Here is a 25,369-nt window from a genome sequence, read left to right as displayed (position 1 = left end):
ACACCTCTTGGGCACACAAAAAAAATCTGGCCTGGTGGCGCACGTTTACCAGTTTAATTAGCGGGTATTTAATTGAAAATTAATGGCTGAGGGAGGATCTTTTCTGGGGGAGTGATCTCAAGTACCTTGAGATTTTTTTATTGTTCTCATTTATTGTGGTATTTTTTTTAAGATAACGATGTGTCCTCCACGCTGATGTGTTTTGGATATTTTAGGGTGTAAGCAGAGAGATAAACCCTGCTGGAAGTGAGTAACGCGGAGGCGTCGCCGTGTTTAGGGTGGAGGAGCCGCCACGGCCCCGCGCGGGTGTTGCGTGGATGTTGCGCGGCCCTGTGCGGGCGTTCACGCACGAAGTTGCAGCCGCAGCCAGCGGCGTGAAAAATCGCAGAGCAACTAATGCCTTTATTTTAATATCGCCTTAAACCCTCTGCAACCTGTGGCCGAGAGGAAATCGTTTACAAATTTGAATCAGAGCCTCCAACGTGATTTTTTTTTTCCGTGCAAGGAGGGAAGTATCGATCAAGCCCAAATCAATTTTATCCCGATCAAGTTTTCTGACCTATGGGATCCATCCAGATTTATGATTTACCCAGTGAACGTGTGTGATTTACTGCATATCCCCTCGGCGCGCTGGGTGTGCTGGGCTGGTAAACTAATAACTAACCGCGTTGTCCCTAAATGCCACCCCCGGCCGGCATCGCCTGAAGCTCTCGGTGGCGGACAACTCTTCTCCTTCGTGTCGCCTCATGCCATAAACTCACGTATCCTCCGGAATGTGTTGAACGGGAGAGATTGTTGTAGAAGCCACTTAGAGGGTCGTGCTGCTCTCATGTGAAAGGTTAACGCGATTTGTAATAAATAAATAAATAGTAATTTAAAATAAAAAGGCGTACGGGAGTAGGAACACTCCTTATGTAGAAGCTCTTCATCCTCCGGGGCTCTACGGGGAAGCGAAGGCACCTGGGGTGCGGGGGGCCGGGGACCACAGGACCCATCGGGTCCCTCTGCCCCCTTGCGCGGCCCTACGCGGGAGCCTCGCCGCGCCGTCATTCATTAGCGGGGATGAATTACCAGACATGGCCCCGAACTCGTGGGGATGAGCCAGTGATTATATTTAAATTCGGTATAATTGATTTGGGGAAGAGCTGCAGTGACAAGGATGAATTGATCTGCAAATTTATTGGCGAGATAAATCCCGCAGTTATCGAAAAGCCCGCACTTCTGTGCCGGGGCGGCCGGCGGGGGGTCCCGTCCTCGCTACCGGGGAGGGCACAAGGGCCCCTGGACCCCTTCTCCCCGCCGGAGCTCCTCACTCGTTTGTGAACCGAACCGGCCCTGGAAAGCAGCGCTGCTCCCTCATTTCCTACACCCCGGCTCCGGGTTTGCACCCCCGCAAGGGAACAGGGGCTCCGTTGCTGCCCGGGGTCCCCGTTCCCAGCCCCGGGTTCGCGGCGACGTCGCAGGGCAGAGGACACCGGTACCCGGGTGGGACACGCAGCTCTGGTGTCTGCGGGGAGGCTGGAAAGCAGCGAAACAAAACTCGGAGAAGGGGGAAGCCGTCTTGATTCCTCTCCTGTTCCGAGGCGCTTCTCCCGAAAAACTCACACCGATATCAGATATTGCACTACGGCTGCAGCACCGAATTAAATTCGGGTTGGAAACGTGGTCACCGCTCCTTCCCCGGTGCTTCGGCACCGCCCAGAGAACCAGGAGACCCCTGCAACCCCGGCCCGGGAAAGCCAAACATCCACCCCACCCTACACAGAGCGCTCATGAATCTTTAAGTACAAAACACCGTTTATTTTCCACCCCATCACGCAGGTGAGAAGGCATGGGGAATAATTTAGCATGCATAAGTAGAGGCTTTTTTTTATATAAATACAATATACAAAAATAAAGAAAGTATTGAGATTTCCAGCAGTTTTAACGTTCATGACATAAACGGTTTTCCCGATATATAGTAAGAACAAAACATTTCCAATATGCAGCAAAAGGAGCGCACGTCCAGGGGGGCAGTACGGGGGGGGCGGGCCTCAAGTTTCATCTGATTTTTCAGTCAATAATAACACTGTAGTCACCGTGAATCCTCTTCCCCACCCGACATGCGGGGAAATCCTCTTCTCCGTCGCCCTCCAAGCAGGGAGAAATCGGAACAAGGAGGGGAGCGGAGCTGGTGCCGACCCAGAGCGGCGGGGCTGCCCCCCCGGAGAGACGGGCAGAGCCCGCGCCTGGAGGGAGACGGGCCTGTGTGGGGAATCACTGGGGCTGGCCTGGGGCTCCGTGCCGGCCCCGGGGCTGCGTGTCCTCCTCCTCTGCTTCAGAGCAGTCAGAGGAGTGATAAGGGCAGCATCGCCCTGCCGCTGCCGCCTCCTCTTCCTCCTCCTCCTCCTCGTCGTCCTCAGGCTCACTGTCGGGCAGCTCCCGCATCCTCCTCCCGCCGCTCTTCTCTGGGGCGGGCAGCATCAGGTCCTCATCCCCCTTGTCCTCTCCGCCGCCCCCCTTCTGCTTCTCGGCCTCTTGCGCCGCCTGCTCCTTCGCCTTCTTGCTGCGCTTCCACTTCATGCGTCGGTTCTGGAACCAGATCTTCACCTGGGAGACACGTCGCGGGGGAACATAGACAATGCTTCATCCACCGCCCCTCCCTCACGGCAGCATCCCCCATCTGTCCCTCGCCGCGGGGCCGGGGACTCACCTGCGTCTCCGTGAGCATCAGCGACGTGGCCACCTCGAAGCGCTTGGGCCGGGAGAGGTACTTGTTGAGCTTGAACTGGTGCTCCAGCTCCAGCAGCTGCTGGCTGGTGAAGGCCGTGCGGGGCCGGCGACACTTCCCCAGCAGGTTGGATTGCGCCTGGGCTGGGAGAGGAGAAGAGGGGGAGCGCAGAGGTGAGCGCGGAGCCGCCCCCCCGCGACCGGGCATCCCCCGGGAGGGGGCTGGTTGCGGGGAAGGCAGGAGAGGCGATGGGAGGAGGTTGAGGTATATGGAGAGTTATCCACGGGACCGAGGGACGGATTCCCTATAGGTCCGGCGCTTCACGGCTTACACCGTGTCAGGGGATTCCCAATAGGGACAAATAAATTAATTAAATTAAGTATTTTAAATAAGGAAAAATGTCTCTTGATTTCCCAAGAGCCTAACAAGTGCTAGACAATAAAGCAGAGCCAGGAATCACGGCGAAGGGTTATCGGGCTCTCCGGGGAGCAGTAATTTGCGCCATTTAACGCTTTGGTTAAACCTGCCGCGCTTCCAGACTGCCCATACCCGCCGGCTTTAATTAACGGGATTGCAGGCGGGCACCCCCCCGGCAGGCCGGGACCAGGACCCCCCCGAGCCACTGGGCATCGGTCCGCATAGCTCCGCCGGCTGTGAGAGCCGGGCACCGGAGCGTATATCAGCAGCGACGGCTGGAAAATTGTGTTTGAACGAAGAGGGGGAAAAAAAAAAAATCTGTATCGGCATGTTTTTCGTGTTCAGAAAGAATAATTAAAATCGGTGATTGCCTTAAAAAAAAGCCCGGTGATGAATAAAGGGTAGCGGAGGGGTCTGAGCCCCTTCGCTTGGCCCGGACAGCCTGGGGATGCGACACCGCACATTTTTCGGAGCATTTAAGCACTTCGGTTTATTTGGTTTAGGGGAAAAAAAAAAAAAAAAAAGAAAAAAAACAACCACAAAGAAAACACAAAAAACCCCCAAAAAAATAAACAGTGAAGGGGCAGCTCTAGCTCCCCGGCCGCGGTTGGAGCCCGCTCGCTAAAGCGGGCAGAAAGAGAAGAGGACACTGTCCGCTCCCGAACAGCAGCGCCGAGGAGATTTTCTCACTGCGGTGCGATTTTCCGAGGCTCCATTCTCGTTTATCTCCGGCTATTTATTCCCCCTGTACCTTGTTTGAGAAGCAGAGCTTTGACAGCTCTCTTAATTATTTTTTTCTTCCTGAATGTTCCAGTCTAAACAACCCCAATTCGAGAGAAAACAATGGACTTTTTTGTCTGCAAATGTGTGCACAATGTATGAGAAGGGGAGGAAAAAAATTTAAAAGAAAAAAAAGAAATCGCAATTCTTTTCCTGGCATGATTTTTGTAAAACTACACCTCCGGTATTGTTAAATCGGCCATTCCCACAGAGAGCTCACACCTCCGAAAATGATCTGTGCCTAAACCAGATGCACACGAGGTCCCCATCGCCATGAGGCCTAGTGCTCAGCAACCTGCCTTTGCTGGGACTTCAGGGCTGTCTGGTTTAATGCAGCATTTTCGGCTTTCCCCGGGCCCGAACCTAAACTGTTCCGACTATATTTATTTTGTGACTATTCATTATCCCCAGGGAACGCAGAATTCCACATTTTTGACTGACCCCAGATCCTCCCCATGCCCGTTTGCCCAGAGTAGCCATCCATAATTATTATAATCCCATTTCCAACAAAAGAGAAATAAAATTAGAAACGGTGGCTGAGTGATGAGACCTGCCGCCCAGCTTTTGGTGGGGATACTTTGAGACCGGGTTTTTTGGGGAGACTCTGATGGCTGCTGCCCCTGTCCCGTCCCCACTTCCCCAGTCTCCAGGGGCTTTTGCTCCCCGGGAACGGCGGGAAAGGGCGTTTGCAACGGCAGGAAGCGATTTGCCACCCTCCTATTCAACCTACCATGAGCAACCGAACTGTTAGGGGCTCCTTACGGGTCGGGAACAGTGAAACGACCCACACATCCCCCCCTTCCCATTGCGGACCGCTCTTTCCTCCTTCTAATAAAAATTAAATAAAAAAACCAACACAGTCACCGCCTGTTTAAATCTGCAGCTCATTTACGCGTGGGTATGGAGGGGGTTTCTTCTCTCTAGGAATGAGACAGCTCCCGGGAGGCCCCTGCAGCGGGATGGGGAACGGCGGGGATGCGGTGGAGGGTCAGAAGGCGGCAAATACTCACAGTTGAAGTCGGGCATTTTGGGGAGGATCATGCCGGCGGTGGAGGCCCGCAGCCACTGGTCCAGCTGGAAGGTGCCGGCGCTGAGCTTGATGGGGTCGGCGGCGGGGTGGGATGGGTGCGCTCCCTGCACTTGCGAATAGGAATAGGAGAGGGCCGGGTGCTGCCCGCCCAGAGCCGAGTAGCCGTACACGGGATGCCCGTAGAGGGCCGCCTGCGCCGGCATGCCAGGCCCGCCGGGCGCCGCGGGGTGCAGTCCCAGGGCCATGCCGGCCGCCGAGGCGTGATGATGCGGGTGGGCGCCGGCGCCAGTCCCGGGCAGGAAGCCGGGCTTAGGGACCAGGGCGCAATGGGCGGCCAGGAGGCGCGGCGGAGAAGGGCTGTCGGTGCGCAGGCAGTCGGCGGGGCCGCCGGAGGGATGCTCAGAGGAAGATGAAGAGGATGAGGAAGAGGACGAGGAGGACGGGGGACTGCCGCTCCCGCTGCTGCTACTGCCGCTGCCGCCCAGCGAGGTGACCAGGGCGAGCGGCGCGCTCTGCCCCGCCGCAGCCGCCTTGGGAGGGTCGACAGCCAGCAGCGCGTCGATGCGGAAATTTTTGGACTTTTCCATGGGGCTGAGGCGGGAGGACCGCGGCGCTTCGGGCGGCCCCGGGCCGGCCGCGTCTCCCGGCAGCGGCGGGCGGCAGTGCGGCCGCGCTCCGCGGCGCGCCCCTTCAAGGGCCGCAGGCGGCTCCCATTGGGCCGGCGCCACTGCGGCCTCGCCAGCCATTGGCCCCTTCGCCCACCTGTCACGGCGGAGCGGGGGTGGCCCGCCCCCTTCCAGCCTGCCCACCCCCGGGGACTCCCGGAGGGGAGGGGGCAGTGGGTTGGGGTTAACGGGAGGGGAAAGTCCGGTGTACGGACGGAGAACCGGCTCCTGTCGGCGAGTAGAGCCCTCCCAGCCGCGGGGCTTGCCTGGCTTTGCCGGCCGAGGTGGCTCCCGCCGCGTATTCAATGACAGTTTTCCACCATTCCCGCACACGGCAAATATTTGCCATAAACGCGCCGCCGACCGCTTTTTAACGAGTCGGAAAGAATAAACACCTGCGGGTCAGGGAGTCAAGCCTGCCACCAACCCCCGGGTTTGTCAATAGTGTTATTAGTCCTGCTTATCTAACGCAAACACGCTCGAACAGAAAAGGGAAAGAGCAGGGCGAGGGGTCGCTCCTTCGCCAAGGTCCCATTTCCCCGGGGAGGGGGCGGTGGGGACACCGCAGAGCCGGTGTGAGCGGAAGGTCAGGCCGACACGAAGCGCTGCCAAGGTAAACACGCTCTCCCTTCAAAAAGCCTTTGCCAGTCCTGGGAGAAGGCGCTCGGCCGCGGGAAATGCCCGTGTCGTGGAGCCGCCGCCGTGAGTCCCCTCCAGGAGGGGCTGCTTGGCACCCGGGGGGCGGCGGGACTGTGCACCCGGGGCTGCCGGTGCCACCGCGACAAGGGTGCCCTGCCTCACACCCCCGGCCCCTGGGGTGGGAATAATAAAAGCAATGAAAAGAGGGAAAAACGGAGAGAGAGGGGAAAAAAATATAAAACCGGAGTCCAACAGAGCAAAGAAAACATCTGACAACTGTGCTCCTGGTCCCCTTCTCGCCACTGCTCCGTGGGCAGAAGGCCCAGAGCACCGCTGCGGGGGCTGTGTGCACACACACGCACAAACACGCACCCTTTGCTCCATATCCTAAGTCTCCCCTTCTCTTCTGCACTGACTTATTTTTCCTTGACCTCCCCGATTGGAGCCCCCGACACACTGTCACACACAGCAGACCGACATAAGCAGAGACAGACACAAGCAGACACACAGACACAATCACGGCAGGCACAAGCAGAACAGACAGACACATACAAACGGTGCAGACGCACAGACACAGCACAGCAAACGCGCAGACACAGTCAGGCAGACACACAGAGCACCGCAGACACACAGACAAGGCAGACACACCGACGCACCTGTACAGGCCAGGCACAACCACACACGGCAAATGCCCACGCGTGGCACAGTGGAGCCACACGACAACACCCACACACAGGTGTGCCCCACACAGGCACACGGTTACAGGCAAAGCAGATGCACCCAGACGCAAATAACAGCCGCTCTGCACTGGGAACCCCCGCACGCTGCCAGCACAGCCCGCGCAGGCCACGGGGCCCCCAGGGTTGTGCCCCGCAAACGCCCACGGCACCCGCACACACCGCTGCCCAGGGCCCCGTGGGGAACAGAGGGGGAAGCCGAGTCGCACGATCGCTTTATGAACCACTTCCGTTTTGCGGGGCCACCGGTGGGCTTCGAGGCACGGGGTGCGGGGTGCAGGGAAAGGGCCCCGGGAGAGCCGGAGCCACCCCGGGGTCGCTGTCTCCCGCAGGGCTCCCGGCTGGGGCCACGTTTCCCCTTGAACAGCACTTTGGGCCCCACGCGCGGGGCAGTCCCACGGCAGCGAGTGTCCTGGACAGGGGCTTGTCCCCGTTCACCGACTCCGGACGCGGGAGGTTATTGGACCTGCACCCGCCTCCTCCATCCCTGCATCCCGGTCCCCGGGAGGGCTGAGGGTCACCTCCTTTCAATGCATCGTGGGCAAGGGGGACACCCAGCCCGCTGGTAACGGGGACGCGGCTGTCACCGGCCAGGCACCCCCGGGCGCGGGTTGTTCCGCATATACAGACAGCACCTCATGGTACATCTTTGGGCCCCTTCTCTGTGTCGTTTGGGGGAGGAGGGAACGGAGCTGCCGGGTTTTTCACCCAGGGTACGTACAGAGCCGTGAGCGCACGGCTGCGCCCAGGACACGGGTGGGGACGTGTGACCGCAGCCGGGAGGGATGCGCGGTTCGCAGCGTCCGCGGGGGAGGGTGACCGGTGCCGTGGACGTTTCTCCAGGCCGTGCTGGGGCGGAAGGTCCGGCCGCCTGGTTGGGGGTCGAGGGCCGGCGCCGCATCGTCCCCCCCCGCCCGGCCATCACCACATCCCCGGTGGGCTCAGGCGGGTCGCCCCGTCCGGGCACCCCGCACCTCCCGGTCCGGTGTCACACGCGGGCATCGTTTGGCTGATGGACGTGTGAAGAAGCCTCCCCCGCGACCCGCAAGTTTGAGCTGAGCAGTGAGTCGGCCCCGAGAGGTGATCCCGCGGCCCGGCTCCTCCATCCGCACCCGCAGCCCTTCGGGAGCCCCACAACGGGGCCAGCCCGGCCCCCGTCCGCCGGGGCCGCTCGCCTCTACCCTCCCGATCGCTCCCCAGACTTCCCTTCCTCCCGGTGAGGAATACGTAGTGCCAAGACAATAATTTCGATTTTCAGATTTTTTTTTTTTAATCGAGGGCAAATTTTTTTCATTTGTGTCCTTTTCTTTTTCTTTTCCCCCTTCCTTTTATTTTTTTTAATTTTGATTTAGTTTTTTAATTTTTTTTTTTAATTTCCTCCCCCCTGCTCCGGTCCATGTGTTTGCCCCGCCCCAGATGCCGCAGGGCATCCGGGCCGGCTGAACTCCCCACGGCTCCCGCACCTGTGTTGATCCAGTATATTGCCCGGGAGCCAACAATGCGCGGTTATCTCGGCGGAGATAGCGCAAGGAGCGCGCTCCCCCGACACCTCCGGGTGGTCCCCTTTCAGCAAAGCCCTCGTTCCACCGGCCATGGGCAAACAGATGCCTATCTCGCCTTTTGAAAAACCGGGGTGGTGTACGCAGGGGCTGCGTGGGGCGGTGGGGTAAACCCTGGGCCGCCCCACACCGCGGGCTGCCCGGTGGGAAAGGTGGAGCGCCCGGATCCCGGCGATGAGGGAGGGGGTGTCTCAGTTCTCTGAATTAAACCCCTCCAGCCCGGTGTCTCCACGCCAGCCGGTCTCTCCAAAGCCGTTACAAACCTCAGGCGCGGGGCCAGCGTTATTGCCAAAAACACATATTACACTGCGACATTCTGTAAATGAGATAATGATACATAAACCTCCCTGATAAATGTGACATCCTCGGGATGTCTCCTCTAAATTAGCCGCTTGCATTGACTGCTAATAATGGTGAGTTTATGAAAGCAATTTCAGTGCAAAAAGCACAGGGTCTTCTCGGTCTAATCAGCCTGCCTCTCTTAATGGATGAGGGGGTCAGGCGGAGAATTATTGACACTCTGCTGCCCTTAACCTGTTTCCCAATAAAGCTGATTAGTTTTTGTCAATTCATCAGCTAACCACTCTCGCCGGGACTGCATCAAAGCCTTATTTGCTCAGGGGAAATCAACAAGTCACAGATCAGATCCATTACTGAGCGGCTCCGGCTGCAGGCGGGTCCCGAGCCGGGTTGGTCCCCGGCATGGGGGGTTTGTCGGGAAAACGAACCCCTGCGGGTACTCGGGCTGGCATCACTAGCCTTGGGGACTTAGAAAGTGCTTATGCGGTGTCAAACTTTTTCCTTTCGCCCGGGAAAGGAATCCCGGGAGGGCCCCGGACAGGTCACAAGGCGGATGGGTTCCCCACCAGCACCTTGTCCTTGCTGGGTGCTTGAGGGCGACAGCCTCTGCACGTTCCCTCTCAGGAAAAGGGCATTTGATGCCCTCCGAGATGTCAGCCCTGGAGAGAATGGACAGTCTGCAAATGGACCACCAACAACTTCTATTCGTCCCAAAGTCCCGCAGTTGGGGAAAAAGCTGTCCCTGCATTAGGAGGACGGGATACTTCCCCCCGCCCCTAAAGTTTTGCCTGGCTCTCGTTGGACTTTCTTTTCAGATCATTGCAAGTAAAAATATAAATTTATTTCTACGACTGCTGCGATCACGGCATCTGGCGCGCTTTTCTGCAATAACGAAAGCTTGACAGTTTTTGCTCATCCACAAGAAAACAACAAAACCCACCAAATGTGCGCTGCCCCTTTAAGCCCCGACCGACAGCCTCTCAGTCCACCCCCCTTCAATTTAATTTCATTAAAACAGAGCATGAATATTTCTATTAAACCTAAAATGAAATATGAAGCCATTTAGACTCTGCCTGCACCAATCACCCAGATTTATGACTTTTATTCATCACATCAAGAGCTGGGAAAAATGAATTTTCTTCACCCAGGAAGGAAATAAAAACCCAGCCTTGGTCATTTCCAGAAAGCTGTTAATTTGCCCATGTGGTAATTACTTTCACAATTAACTAAAATACAAATCAACCTGACAAATTGGGTTAGTTTATATATTAATTAGCCAGTTTAAATTTATTCATTATGAAAAGACAATTTAAGAGGACCTCGGGTGTCTGTTTTATCGCAATAAATTATTGTTAGGAAATGGGGGCTAATAAAAGATCACAATATTTGAGGGCACCTCGCAGACGGGGAATTGCCGCTCCGCTCCCAGCGCTGCCCTGCGCGGATCTTCCGCGGGCCGGAGCGCGGGTCTCCGCGGGGCCGGGGGGGAAATGGCGATCAGCAGGAGGAGGAGGAGGATGAGGACGGCTGGCCCCCCCTGCCCCCCACTGCGCTGATTTAACACTCCATCGATAAGATCATTCGATGCCTTTTAGCTTGTGATCTTTATAAATGTCCCGCTATTAAATTAGAAAATGATTCTCTCCTCGTTTAATTGTATTCTTTCGTTTCTTATTTCCAATTAATTAGTCCTATCGACGTTACAATATTTTAAATGACTGGAGTCCGTTTACAGTGTAAAATATATGGGTCAGCGCGTGCAATTTTAGACTAGGCAGAACTATATAATGCGGGTTTTAACTACTCTTCTCTCATACGTCTTAAACATCTGGCTAAATGCATCATTTGGAAACACCGCGGGTATTTTACGCGCTTGGGACCGGCCGCACCGCTGTCCTTCCGCGCCCTGCGGAAACACGGCGGCGACGGCTGCGCGCAGCGCAGATTTCTGAAAATCGGTTGCGCCGCTTCTTCCGCCGGCGCGGAGAAGAACCGGACGGTTAAGGGCAAAACGTGTGGTCTGAGGGAAAAGCTGAGTGGTTTGGGGGCTTAGTTTTTAAAATTATTATTTGTTTTGTTTGTTAGTTCTTTTTTATTTTTTCCCCAGCATAGCCCCGGGGTGCTTAGGGGCTGCGAAACGCCTTTGGGGCTCCCCCCGCGAATCTCCCTCCCACAGCCCCCCCAGTGCAGGCGCGGCAGGCGGGCGGCATCGCAGGTGAAGGGGCGAGGGGTGGCGCATGGACCCTCCCCCGCTGTCTGTCCTGGGTAGGAGCCTGTGCTGGGGACTAGAGAGGAATAACGGGGTGTGAAATATATATTAAATACATATAACGGGGTATTAAATAACCAGCTCCCTCCCGGCCCCACCCTGAGCACTGTTCCAGGGATTTGGAGGGGGACATGCGTGTCCCTCCTGTATCAGCAGCAGACGGGGCGGCCTGGTGCTCCCTAGTCCTCCCTCCCCTTTGGGAAAGACCCCCAAGAGCTGTCCTAAAAGAGAGTGGGCAGCATGGGTCACCTCCCTTAACTCCTCTCCAGGGTCATTCTGCCCCCTCTCCCAGAGCAGGCACAGGCTCCATGCGGTTTCCCTTCTCTGTGAGCTGGGCTGGCTCAGTCCCCATGATGTGAAGCATAGGGGGGGCCCACAAAGCCCATGGGGGGACACCGAAACATGCACAAGGTTGAGGGAGCAGCCCCCCAGAAGCGGGCTGTCTCCAAGGAGGGGGTGACAGAAGCACCGGGGGGGATAGGCAAGCATGGCTGGGCTGTGACAGTATGGGGGTGTGGGTGACATGCTCTGCTCCCTGCTCCCCTTTCCCTTTGGAGATCCATTTGGTGCAAATGGACACAAACACCTCACACCTCCTGGTTCTTTATCCCTCAGCTGGTGCCACCTCTCTGTTTCAACCTGCCCCATCCTACCCTCCAGTGGCTTGGGGGCCACTGCTGGAGCTGCATATCTCAGATACCGTGTCTGTCCACAGGTACCTGGGACATCCTTCATCCCGATGGGCTTTCTGGCTGGCCCTTCACTGACTTCTGCTTAAACACCTGGGACAGAAAAGTCACCTCCCACCCACATCTGGGGTGATGCTAAACCCTACCCTGACAGCTGTGGGCTTGGGCAGAGATAAGCTGGGCACAAAGTCACTCCTGTAGCAGATGGAGTTGATCTTTGCTGTCCCAAATTCACTTCGTGTCACTGGTGTCTCCAAATGCAGGTGGTGTCCCAGGATAACCTTGGGTCTTTAGGTCATGGAAGCTGCCTTGAACTTTCAAGATTCAGGTGGTGTCAGCCTCAGTCTCCAGCCCTGCCTCCCTGGGACCCCCTCTCCAACCAGGCAAAGCTTCTTGCAATTGATTTTAGGGGAATTATCTGGAGAAATAACAGATCCGTGTGGATGGAGTATGGGATACCTGCCCCTCTCCAGGAGACTGTGAAGATTCTTTTCACCTTCATATGGTTCAGCTCTGGGACTGTTTGGGCCTCCAATGTGCATGTCAGAGGAACAACATAAATGTCAGGAAGGATAAAAGATGAATCATAAGGGCAGATTAATAATGTGACAACTACTATTGTTTCCTGGCCTGAACTCCAAAGGTCTCTCCCACCCATGGTGAGCTCAGAAAAAACACCTAATGTGGTAAAATCTAAATGTGAACCGCTCCCACTATTAATTGTATCGAATGTCGTTGTAGGAACATTAATCACGGCAAGTTCCTCCTGCGATTTAGGAGATTGTAATATGTGATTCCATAAGACTCTCATTGTGATTTAGCATTGATTAATGTCCATTCATAAAATGATATAAAACTTACTTCTCTTCCATTGTAGCGCCCCAAACCACATTCCAGCCAATATTTCAAAACCTTGTTAATGTAACTGCTAATTTCAGAGGGTGACGATGATGGTTATGGTGTACACGGGCTTGTGCAGAGGGGTCTGCAGTGGGGGCAGGAAGAGGTTAGAGAAATTATTTCCAAAGCAGAAAATTGCTGTCCGGTTTAAATTATTTCAGGTGTGACACGGTTATTCTGCTGTGACTTCAGATTCACATCAGAACTCCTGAGGGTTTAATTGGGTCTTTGAAGCACCTGACTCAAAGAATCAAATTATTTTGGTGATAAACCCCCTAGGATTTGTACCTGTGGCTTCTTCATTCCCGCAGAGCATTTGGCCACCTTCCACTCCCAGTGAACTGGCTGCTCTGAAGATATTCATAGATACCATTCGCTTGCACTGTATTTTCTGGAGGCAGGAGGCTCTGCTTGGCACAGGGCCTGGTACAAAATAGCCCCTGCTTTTTATTTCCTTTTTTCCTTCTTTTTTAAAGACACATACCAGAGATGGCGATGTGCATGTGTAATGTTATGTGACCCAGGAACCACGCTATGGCAAAAAAAAGATCAGATTAGTGAAGCAGGGAGGAGACTGTGTGACTAGCGCAATGTTTAGAGAATTAAAAAAAAGAGAGGCTGAAAGCTGACATATGGATAAAAACCCAATATATAACAGGAAGCTCAGCGTTTGGTGCTTTAGATATATAATTTAGCTATAGATAATAGATAATAAAGGGTTCACAGGATCACTTGATGGGAAATATATTGATAATACAATTTTTCTTTGCAAAATGTATGCAATGATTGCAGTTTTGGTTTAATAATAAATTTAACTCTGAAGAATCACTTGATTCAAAGCTCTGCTTTTTCTAATGGCGTTCAGAATTATTAATATATGTCTAGCCAGCTAAAGAGGTTTTTAAAAGAGTATGCCGGGTGTTCTGCAATTAGAGTAGCCATCTGCCCTTTATTAAAACTCCATTAACCTTTACATTAAAATACATTTAAAATGCAGACACACTGAAAATATCAAACACAAATAAAATAGATAAATCTGAGTGGTTTCTTTGCTTAACTGGCTTATTTGTGCAGAATGTGGCAACTTGTTGTGGCACCTATAATTTTCTGGGGACAGATAACACTTTGTAGCATCAATTTTCCCATGTTAAGGGTAGGAAATAATTACAAGAAGGTAATGGAATTAATAACACCTCTGATTAAAATTTCTACATCATGATCTTGTTTATAGAAGGCTAGGAAATAATTTAAAGTTCATGTTATTAACTTCAGAATAAAATGCTTAATTTTAAGAGCAGAACTAATTTGCTTTGGTCATGCAGCTCCACTAATTACAGTGGAGGTATTTATGTGGTAGAATGATTCATGCAAATAAAATGCTTGAAAATATTCAGATATATTGTCAATATAAAATTCAACACAGTTCCTGTAGATGCTGCTGCATTGTTCCCTCGAGCCTTGTGCTATTTTATCTCTCTGAGGAGTGGGAGCGATACTGTATTTACTCTGCCTGAATTATTGCTACTCCTGGCAGAGCTGCTGATTTTGTCTGAAAATAAATATGCCTAAAATACCCTTTCTAAGACCTGTTTTCACTTGCTTCTAATTTCACCAAATTTCATCAATGTGGGCTGAAATTTCTCAGCTAAAATATCTGCCTGATTTTTTTTTTTTTTTTTTTTTTAATCGGTGAAAATGGCCCAGCCATTTGCAAGACTGAGGTTAAGAAATAATGTCATTGTTTCGCCTGGCTTAGAGTCTTCCCAGCGCGGGTGTTTGCACACCCATTGAGCCGTGATTTACGGCCGCAGCTGGTGCGGATCAGGTCCCCCTGGCACAGGGCACACCTCCTGTCATCGATCCCACCAACCCAGCCTTTGGCCAAATCGTAAAACTTTCGAAAGCGGCTCCTCTGTGAGCTACGCAGCCTCCTGGGCTGCATTTCCCAGGATCTGCCTTTGCTCCGGAATTAACCCTGGTCAGGATCCGAGCAGGATTTCTCTCCCTGTCGTTGCTTTTTCTGCCTCCCATGGGCTGCAGCAGCTGCTCCCGGAGAAGCGAAGTGTCAGATCCAACCGCAGCGAGGGAAACGGGTCGAGAAAAAGCCGGTGGCAGCACGGAGTCGGGTGAGTGATGCTCACCGAGCACCCCGGGTACCACACCTGCAAACGGGGTTTGCAGGGAAATTAAGAGCTGGACGTGATGGAGGCAGGGGGGGGGGGACCCCAGAGCCAGCGATGCTAAAGCTGGGAGGAGAGAGAGAGGGTGGTGGGAGGTGAGGAGGGGTGGGGAGGACGAGGAGGGGTGAGGGGTCCAGGTCTGTGATGTGGGGATGGGGAGGGGTAGCGGGGAGGAGAGAAGCAGCGTCTGGAGACAGACACGCAAAGAGGTCGCGGGTGTGAGACAGAGAGGTCAGCGGTGCTCAACACCCCGCACGGCCGCCTGCGCCGCGCTCAGCAATTGCTCAGAGGGGGATTTCTGACAGTCCTGGCATTCAATACTCTCATTTTGATGGCAGAATTGACTTTATAAAAATTTTAAATGGCAATGAATTTGAAACCAACCTGCAAGGAAATGCTTTTACTTGACTTGACAGCGTATTTTCAAAACCATAGTTTCTCAGAAAGTTTTACAACATTTTGCTATTTATTTTTATTCAGAACAAACCCAAACATCAGTATCATAGAATTTCCCAAGACCAACAAATCCTGCTTCCTTTAAGGTTCTGATCTCAGTGTTCGCTGTGTATCAAATGGCACAATTTAAGTTCAGGTCCCAGTAAAGCCCTGCTGATCAAGAAATGGTTTAGGGAATCAAATAATATATTTCCACAAACCATAATGCTATTTTCTTAATTGCATTTTTGATTGCAGAATACACATCTCCCTAGGTTGAAGGATCATCTTGGAAAAAAAGAGCTTAGCTTTCAAACAGGTTTGTAGTTTTCTTATCTGGATTTATATATGGTCCTTATATTGACAGTACTTTTTGATTAATGTTGTGTATAACATTCCTTAATGCATCAGTTGAATTAATTATGCAGAAACATTTGGCCACCTGGATATACTATTGATGAAATGACATTTTATTGACAAAATGACAATTTAATACTGAGCTTTCCTAAAGCTCTCTGCTGAATAGGCTGGTTCAGCAAGTAGAACAGGGGGTGTAGGCAACTCAGGAAATCCTTTTATTTTCCCCAAAATGTCTTAGTTGGCTACGAGTACATCAGTTTTGCTACTGGAATTTAGTACTGGACTACTTTGGGTCTTCTGCTAATGGAAAATACGCAGAGGAATGGTTTCATTCCTCTTTGCTGACTGAGCTTGGAGGAACCTTCTCAATGAAGTTTGTTTAAATCCACCTGTGGGTTACAACCCCGACATCTATTTTTGGCAGGGACCTTGATGTGGCTTTGGGCAGTCTGGATTATTTTGGTAAATGAGTGAAACTGTGGCCAGCTGACATATGTGTTTGTTAAGGGGGAAAAAGAGCTGCCTCTACCAGCATGGCTCACAAAGAGCCTGCATTTACTGCCCTACCCACACCTTGGTTGGAAAAGCATTCAAAACTTTCTCTTCTCATCACAGTGTGGACAGTATGATTTTGCTGTGTGGTCTTGAATAAGCTTCTGTTCAGCTTTTGCTGTGTTTTTTAATCCCAGACTTTGAAAACCAAACAGACATCAAAATGATACATTTGGGGTGAGATTTTCAAAAAGCTTATGAGTGACTTTGGAACAGGCGTCCTATGAAATTGCTGGGGTCTTCAATCATTCGGGCATTTTTGAAAAAGATCATATCCTTTATTGGGACCTCAGTTTCTTTTTCTTAAAAAATTGGAGTGTAGAGGCAGTCCTGATGATGGAGAATAATATTGACTTTCTGTAGCTGATAGCAGAGATGTGAGTGGGCTGGGAATTTTCCAACCAGATGTTTTTTTCTTGGAAAACGCTGATTTATTGAAACTGAAACTTTTCATGGGAACATATCAGTACTGATTAAATTTTGTGGAGAGAGATTGCTAGGGTCTGAGCCAGAATTTCTGTCTGTAACAAAAATGAGATCCTTGAGCAGGGAATGGCCAGCAGGTCAGGGCAGCCATCTGGAGCCTGTCAGGGTCAGGTAGAGGAGCGGATGGACTGTGGGTCCCCCACATAACTGACATAGCCCTTGGGCTACTGCTTACTCCAAAGATTGTCTAGTGGTTTTTCATACAGCAAATCTAAATAAAAACCCCAACTCTCCAGTTTATTCTTATATGGAATTTATTTCTTGCCCAGGTTGTGAGAATAATATATTTGCTTGTAAAGGTCTTTGAAGATCTAATCTATCAAAATAACAGTATTGCAGTTATTATTGCTCAATTAGACAGAACATTGCATTGCAGGGCATGATCAACAGAAACGCTCTGGAGAGGATGTCTGGATGTCAGGTCCAACGAGTGAATCCTCTGGAAGCAAATTACTGGTAACTACATTATAGTGAGTTATCTTCAGTAAATGTTATTAGTGTGAGGATTTGTTCCCATGTCAGAATGATGTTAATACAATATTAGTGATGTGGGTCTTTGGTGTCAACATGAGAATATCAAATGCAAGTGGAGGAAAATTGTATTAGATTGTGGAGATGATGGCAAATCAATGACACAGAAAATCTATGGAGAGCAGTTCACAGTGACACAAGAAAGCAGCATCCGCATAAATCAGTGGAGACCAATGGACACTGAAAGGAAATTTCCATGCAAGATTAAGTGGACATTGTTATCATGTCAGGGCTACGTGAAATAAGTGCTGCAAAATGAGGATGATACTGTGATACTGACATTTAGACCAACCAATGTCAACAGAAATTACTCTCTCATTAAAAGAAACCAACTGGCTTCTCTGTTGCTGCACTTCATTGGGTCTGGCAGCTCCTGTGGTGGTGCAGCAAGTCCTGCAGGGTTTGGTGCTGAGCAAACACACACCTGCACAACCTCTCCTGGCCCAGAAAGCTGCTGCAGATGGGGAACAGCAGGTGTCTGTAAAGGGGACACAGGAGCGGATGGAGAGAAAAAAGGACAACATGGTCAGCATGGGGGCAGCCACCTCCGCTTGGCTGAATTTTCCGTAGACAACAGTGAGTGGTGAAGAGTGAGGAGAGTGATGCTCTGGGGCTGTACGTGGACATGGAGCAGAAGGGGAGGGTTGTTGGAGAGCTGAGGTGAGAGCTGGCAAGATGATGCTGATGGGAAAGAAAAGCTGATGGCGAAGTCACTCAACACCCTTTCTAACTAACCCCTTCTTTAAGAAGATGACTAATACATTTAAGGGGTCTGAGTTGATAAGTCCCATCGCCTTACCTCCTTGCAGTGTGAAGTTCATGAAATGTTCTTACCTGAGCCCCGATCCACCTTTCCATCCAACCCTGCACACGTAGCCCAGCTGAGTTGCACTGTCTGATGTCCATTTGCTCCAGACTTAAGCCTTGAAGGGCATCACAATATGTATAACTGGATAGCAGGACCCACCTCACATAATTTTAAGTATCTATGAGGCAGCTCACACATGGCACAGGTACCACACACACCTACCCTGAGAAGAAGGGAGGAGTAAATCCTGCTTCAAATGCTGCTGTTCTGGCAAAAACCTCCTAAACATTGCAGGCTCTCAACCCAGCCTGGGCATAGTCCTGGCTTCCAGTATGTAGCCTGTGCTACATACATACATAGTATCTTGCGCTTGGGGAGCTCTCTGCTGTGGGTGGGAAATGGTTCTGCATTTTCTACCTTTATTGCACATTTATTGTACACTCATTTAGTTAAGGCACAGTGAGCTGGATCTCAGGGAAGTCGGTGGGAATTTTGCCACCAGTTTGATGGCGAATAGGACCAAGCCTTGTGTCTGCAGAGCAGTGTAAGTGTCCTAATGTGTTTAAAGTGTTTATAAAATTACTTAAGTCAGACACATTTTTCAGTTCAGCCCATTAGCCTTTCACATGTGTTTGTGTGGAGCGCAGCGCCCAGGCAGACTGGCGGCTTGTAAATGTTGAATCAGCATAAATATCACAGCCTCCATGAAGACTGTTAGTGTGGCAACTTACAGCATGATTAACATAATGCAGGGAAAAAAAATATTGACATTTTATACATCCATATTTCCATAATGCATGAAAAGTGATATCTGCAATACTAATGGACACTTAATTGATGTTATTACAATGCCTACAGCTCACTGGGAAGCTGGTAACAGACCCTGTAAAAGAGATAAGATTAAATGAGATAGCAGTTGTAGTAATTCCAGCCAAATTTCTGGCAGCAAACTCCAGCGCAGCACTTGCTTTAATAGTCACTGCAGGTATTTATTGCTTTGTGGCTTCAGGGGTTGCTCCTGCGAGGATGCTGAGCACTGGGTGGTAAAGAGGAGCAGAGAGTGTTGAGCAGGGAAAGGCAGATTTGGGAATGAATCAGAGAGATTTTGTCACCCTATTTTGTGCAGCACAACATCAGTGACTGCTGCTCAGATGAAACGGGGAGATGGAGAGGAATGCAATGAATGTGACCCTGTGGCAGTGACACAGGGAGATGCTTGGGGGGAAAGGGCAAAGCTCCTTCCTGGCGTGGTCTGTGGCCGTTGTGAGGTTCACAAGCTTTTGTGGGGTGTTTTCTAGTTATGTTTCATACCTGGCTTCCCAGGCCTTGACACTAAACCAGCAAATTTGCTTTAATCACAGTCACAACAAATAGTTACTGGCTTAGCCTTGTGCTGATCAGGGTGAGGAATCATGGAACAACATTTTAAGAAGGATCCCTGTAACTCAAGAACTGATCGTTCTCCTGCCATCCCGAGGTGCTGAGCAGCAGCAGGTCTGGGGCTGAAGCCGGGTCTGTGCACATTCCATCCCCAGCAGCGATACTGGTGATGTACCAGTGTCACAGAGCATTGTGGTGTGGTGAACTGGGAACTCTGGAAAACCAATATTAAACCCCATCCTTGGGCTAAACCTCCGGCAGTGAACAGAAAGTGAAAGTTTGGGGTAACATTTTTCTGTAACAGGACTCAGGTGTTTCTAGTGACATTGATTTCTCTCTGGGACATATGAATTTGCCTTTTTTTCCCTGCTATTCAAGGGACACAAATATCTCCTGGAAGCAGAGCAGGTACATTGATTCTGGCTCTGTTCCAAAGAGAGTCTCTTTCTTCCAGCTTCTGGAGATCTGGGGCATGGGTTGAAACCCCAACCTTGCTGGAAAGCTCTGTCCTCCTGGGGCAAGGCTTTCATGCTGCATCATCCTTTTCTGCCTGCACATACCAACTGGAGTGCCACTGTCAAAAGGAGTCTGCTAGGCCTTTGCACGTGAATACAAACAGCACACAGTATTTCTAGAATGGTATCATGACATCAAAGGCAAATCCTCAAGCAAAGTCACCTTGAGCACACCCAGAATTCTTAAGATTTCAGGGCTGATGTGTGATTTGCAAGATACCGATATGCCTATGGACACTGTGCTCCCTCACCGCTTGCTTGTCTCTAGATCCAGGGGTGTTGATTTTGCTTCCACTACATTTGAGCAGTTGGTTTTAGTGGCTAGAACATCATTCATATTTTGAATAACCTAAACTCTTTAATCCAGGAGTGTTTGCCCTCAGAGGGATTTAGGCAACTTTCCTAAAAGATGGCAAAGAGCCAGTATGTGATCTGGAGCCACAGTTTCATTCCAGAACAATCAACTCTAAGTTGTTTAAGAAGACTGTGTACACTAAAGTGGCTGTAAATCAGCATAATGAAAACAACAGCACATGCAGGAATTAATTACATATCTGATACGCTGGGGTGTTATTTTATTATTTGGTGCTTTTATGCTTTATGATTGTTTTGCAGCATAAAATTCAGTTGATGGATGTGAAATTTCAAACGTCTGCCACTTCTCTCCCAGTAAACAGAATGCATTTCAAAAATAAACAAATAAAATAAGCACCTAAATGTTTTATTATAATAAAGTTACTTGAGGCCAAGAGTTCAATAAGGAGAATTTATAAACATATCATTTCAGATCTTGGAAGGATTTCAACATCATTTGTTTGTGGTATGGTAAGTGAGGTGAAATCCATCTACGAGTCTCTCTGGAGTAATAAATACATGGAAATGTCTATTTGTATTTGCTATGAATTTACTGTAGCACAAAAATGCTCTAGACTGTCCAAATCAAATATGCATGACTTTTGGGCAAGGAAGGAATTCTTTAAGCACTTTATTCTTAAATAAGCTGAATTTTATTTCTCTGCAGGACAAAAGCCTTGTTCTCTCTTTGCCCACTTGGCTCAAATGCTGCCACTCAGAGGGTGAGAACCACTAGTGCTGTCAAGGCTTAGAAGAATCAGGACCCAGGGCCCCAACTTTCAGCAATATTTTTGAATATGCTTTCATCTAAGTTGACAGTGTAAATAAATTATAATAATTGAGACTTCATTTTACGTCCATTTGTAAATGAACATAGATTTTTCAATTTATCTAAGTAATTAACCTTTATCAGAACTGCTGGCTGTATTGCAATGACAGTTTCATACACAAATAGACGCTAGTGATTATCTGGAGGTATTCTGGGCTTGCCAACCAAGTCTACTCTTGAGTAAATTCTCTGTTGTGCAGGTGGATAAGGCTCAAGAGCGACCTACTGCAAAATTCCCCACTGTGTTGTCAGCAACCACCTCTGTAGGATGGTGACAGATGGGGTCTCTGAAGGGACCAACTTTGCTAGAGTAGGACAGTTTCACTTAGTGGCACTGCTGAGATTTTCACCTTTGCTGCCATTCACCACTAGAATTAAATCAACCTATTTACTTAAACACAGGACTTTGAAACCTTGCACAAGGAGCAGAACAAAAGAGTGGCCACCTAAAGCTTCTAATGAAGTTTTATTTAGGGGAGTTGTTAGTAGATGTTATAGATCACCTGTCCCATGCCTATAGAAGTGCCACCTCCTTTCTAAATGAGGATGGAGCCAGGCTCTTCTCAGTGACAACCAATGATAGGTCAAGGGGCAATAGGTATAAACTGAAACACAGGAGGTTCCACTTAAATATGAGAAGAAACTTTTTCACAGTGATGGTGACAGAGCCTGGAACAGGCTGCCCAGGGAGGTTGTGGAGCCTCCTTCTCTGCAGACATTCAAACCCACCTGGACACCTTCCTGTGTAACCTCATCTGGGTGTTCCTGCTCCGGCAGGGAGATTGGACTGGATGATTTTTCGAGGTCCCTTCCAGTCCCTAACATTCTGTGATTCTGTAAACAGGTGCTTTGGGGCTCACTTTCTAGGGCTACATCATTCACTCTGAACAAATTTCCTCACTCAGCTGGGGCTGACAGCCCTTCTGCTCAATGCATTGTCAGTCTCTGGTATGTTATCTCTTTCTATGCCACCCATAAGAAAATATAGGTCAATAAAGGTAGGAATTGCTCAGGCCAGTCATTTTCTTACACACATAGCTCGGAGCTTTTGTAGCTGGCCCCTAGGAAGTGGATCTGCTCTCAGGCATTCAGAACATGAGCAAAGTGAGCCCCAGTCTCCATCTGCAGTTTTGCAGTGACCTGGAGGCTTACCCAGGAGTTCAGAAATCGCATCTTTGAAAACTTCCTTAATTTGTTGCCTGTGCAGATTTTCGGGTTCTACAAAACAATTTGTTCTGATTAAAAAAAGAAAAAAAGGTTTAAAAAAGTTTAAGAGTAGCTCTTGTCTTTATACTTTCAGAACCTTCCTGTAGCAAAACAGAAGTGTAACGTGAACATGTAGCATCAAATATACATATTTCTGGGTATTTCATTTTCGCTAAATGAAAACAAAGTCTTAAGAATAAACCTCCTACTCCAGGTGTGCAGTAGAGTTGGAATTTAAGAAGGTAGAGGATGGAATAAAAATCTGATCATGGATTTGGTTATATCAGGGAGGTCAGTCCTCCTGCATGAGCAGCCTGTAAAGCACGAAGGGATACACCCTGTTTCCCCCAAAATAAGACATGGCCTTTATTTTACAATTTTTGCTCCAAAAGTTGCTTACTTTTTTACATGTATAGCTGCCTGGACACTATTTAAATTGACTTTTAAAATGAACTGTAACTAGGGCTTATTTTGGAGTAGGGCTTATATTTCAAGCATCCTCAAAAATCCTGAAAAATCATGCTATAGGGATAGGCCTTATTTTGGGGGAAACAGAGTATACAGAAGCAGGAACGGCTTGAAGTCTAATGCAATAAAATAATTTTTAGTAGATTAGGCTAGTGAAATATCAATCAGAGATTACGTAGATATTTTTGATCGCACTCTGGGGCTGGATCATGGGCTTCTCAAGGTCTCTGTCAACCCTATTTTCTAAGATCTGACAGTAGTTCAAGGCTGAACTGCTGAAAATCAGCTGTGTAACATAATCGATTTATAAAAGTGCTTTGAGTTATTCTGGCCAATCCAAGAGAGAGAAAAAGTCTCTTCTGTCCTCCTGGCTTACAAATCATTAGATGGATAATAAAATACAGATCACGACAGAATTGTTTTCCACTCTGTTTTGTAAATGAATGACTTTAAAGCATTGGCAATCTCCTTTTGGCTGGGTTTTGAACTCCCAAACCCATGTTTTAGCATGCTAGGTTCTATCCACTGTGAGAGGTAAGGCAAGCATTTAAATGTTTTGGGTTTTGGCAAACAGGGCAAAAAATTATCAAACCCTACAACTATTAAACTCTTGAGAAAGAAAGCAACACAGTCAGCAATGAGTTGCAATGAAAAGGAGCCTCTCCTGATGAGGAGGAGCTGTGGCAGAAGGTGGATCACTGGACTTTGGGTCCTCAGGGATCAAGTTGGTGACTGCCCACCCCTTCCACGGGCAGAAGATGAACAAGGTCTGATGTCCCACCAGACCTTCAACTGGTAAGGGCTGAAAGAAGAAGGAAATAGTTTGCAATGACTGATAGTGTGCATGAAAGAAAAATTTGCAAGAGCTTTGAAATCAAATCCCTGGAGAAGGCTGTTTGCACAGCTCTACTTACCAAGGGCAAAGTGGAAAAGCTGCAGTTCAGTCTGATTAACAGTGGAAGTTGCTGCTGTGGATGAGGAAGGGGAACCAGAGTCTATCTCTCTTGATCAGTGACCTCGACAACCTAAGGAATCTTCCTTAAAAAAAAAAACCAAAACATATACATATATATATATATATGTATATATATTTATTTAGTTACTTATTTATTTATTAGTGGAAGGATAATTTTTATTCTTTACATATTTAGAAAATCTTTCCCGAATAAAGAACTTTTCTTAGCTGCCTCACTAACTCATCCTGCCTCTCCCCTCAACTATCAAATGATGCGCAAACAAACAAAAATCTGCTGGTGTTCTCAATGGAAAGTAGTTTTGGAGCATGGATATAGGTTAACCCAATGCTATGGAAGTCTGGATAATAGTCAGGGGTAGAAACAGCATGCAGGGATAGCTTAGGTTTGATCAATCCTGTCCCAGGCACAGATCAGAGCCTCTTAACAACCTTATGCCTGGCCATAATGGAACCACAATTACAAATCCCCTTTGAATCTGCTCAGTGAAAAAAGTTGTCATTTCTTGGTGGACTTCAGGCAATATTAGGTTATGTTGCTGCTGAAAGGGCACTCTCTCCTCATCCTCATCCTCATCCTCATCCTCATCCTCATCCTCATCCTCATCCTCATCCTCGAGTTCCTGCCATGTGCCAGCTCTAGTAATCACCTGATTGAAATTCATGTTGTTGATTTGTCTGCAGACTAACTATTTTTGGGTTTAGGGTGAGTTTTTCATCTCATAGATGGATTAAACCAGCACACCGTGGCTTGCACATTCAGTCAGAATCTCCCACTCTGTCTTTCTTGGCATTTTCCACCCATGTGTCTCCCATACAGACCGCTTGCTTGCAGAATGCCTGTAGACATCTTACCTGGACATGGCTGAGAGTTCCTGTTGTGAGATGCTAAATGACCAAGTTTTGGATATGAAGGATTCCTCATGTTCCCAGTAAGCCCCAATGCATCCAGTGTTTGAAGATCTTATCTTTATATTGAGAGAATCTGGCCAGGATGGCTGCCTTTGAGTGGTCTTCAAAGGATGATGCAGATATGCGTGGTCTTTGGGTCTGTACAGGCCATCTCACAGGAGCTCATGCAGACTTCTGAGTCTTATGTGAAATAGAGATTTCTTTCTCAACTGTCCCCAGTTAAAAAGCAAAGATAAAAAACATCAGAGAAGCCCTGAAGCTGCTTGGGCACACCAGTCTATGGGAACCACCATGCGGATTTCCAGAAGCTCTTAGATTCAGGTGTGTCCTTGTCTCTTTTAATTTGCTCTTCAGGGCCAGGACAGTGTATGGTTTGTGTCTGTGTAGCAAGTGTGTTTTCCGTCCTTGTTCTGAGTCACCACATGATGGTCAATCTTTGCCAATGGGAAACCTCATTTTCTTTACCACGAATGGCATTTACTGTGAATCACCACACTGCTCATGCTCCAACTTTTCACCCTGCCAATCAAACGGCAGGAAGATCACCATGTGCCACATGTCAGAGAGAGCAGAAATTCCAACTAGGAGTGAAGAAACAATTTTTTCTAAGCCAACTTGTTTCTGCCAAACACTTTATTAATTAGAAAAGATTTTATTGAAAAGTTTCTGCTCAGCTCTGGTGCAT

General features: G+C 49.2%; 1 protein-coding gene across 1 annotated transcript; it reads right to left on the bottom strand.

Annotated features, from left to right (window-relative positions):
* Window positions 1-2,237: 2,237 nt before the first annotated feature.
* On the bottom strand, window positions 2,238-5,524 carry MNX1 (motor neuron and pancreas homeobox 1; the record flags this gene model as incomplete). Its single annotated transcript, XM_082045199.1, has 3 exons — window positions 2,238-2,589; window positions 2,693-2,853; window positions 4,918-5,524. 3 exons carry the CDS (start codon window positions 5,522-5,524, stop codon window positions 2,257-2,259), a joined length of 1,101 nt encoding a protein of 366 aa, XP_081901325.1. The 3' UTR covers window positions 2,238-2,256.
* Between the last annotated feature and the right edge of the window lie 19,845 nt (window positions 5,525-25,369).

Source organism: Streptopelia decaocto, assembly GCF_964273445.1.
Source record: "Streptopelia decaocto genome assembly, chromosome: 2".
Classification (NCBI taxonomy): Eukaryota; Metazoa; Chordata; class Aves; order Columbiformes; family Columbidae; genus Streptopelia; species Streptopelia decaocto.
Note: the sequence above shows the minus strand (reverse complement) of the source record. Positions and strands in the feature narration are given on the sequence as shown.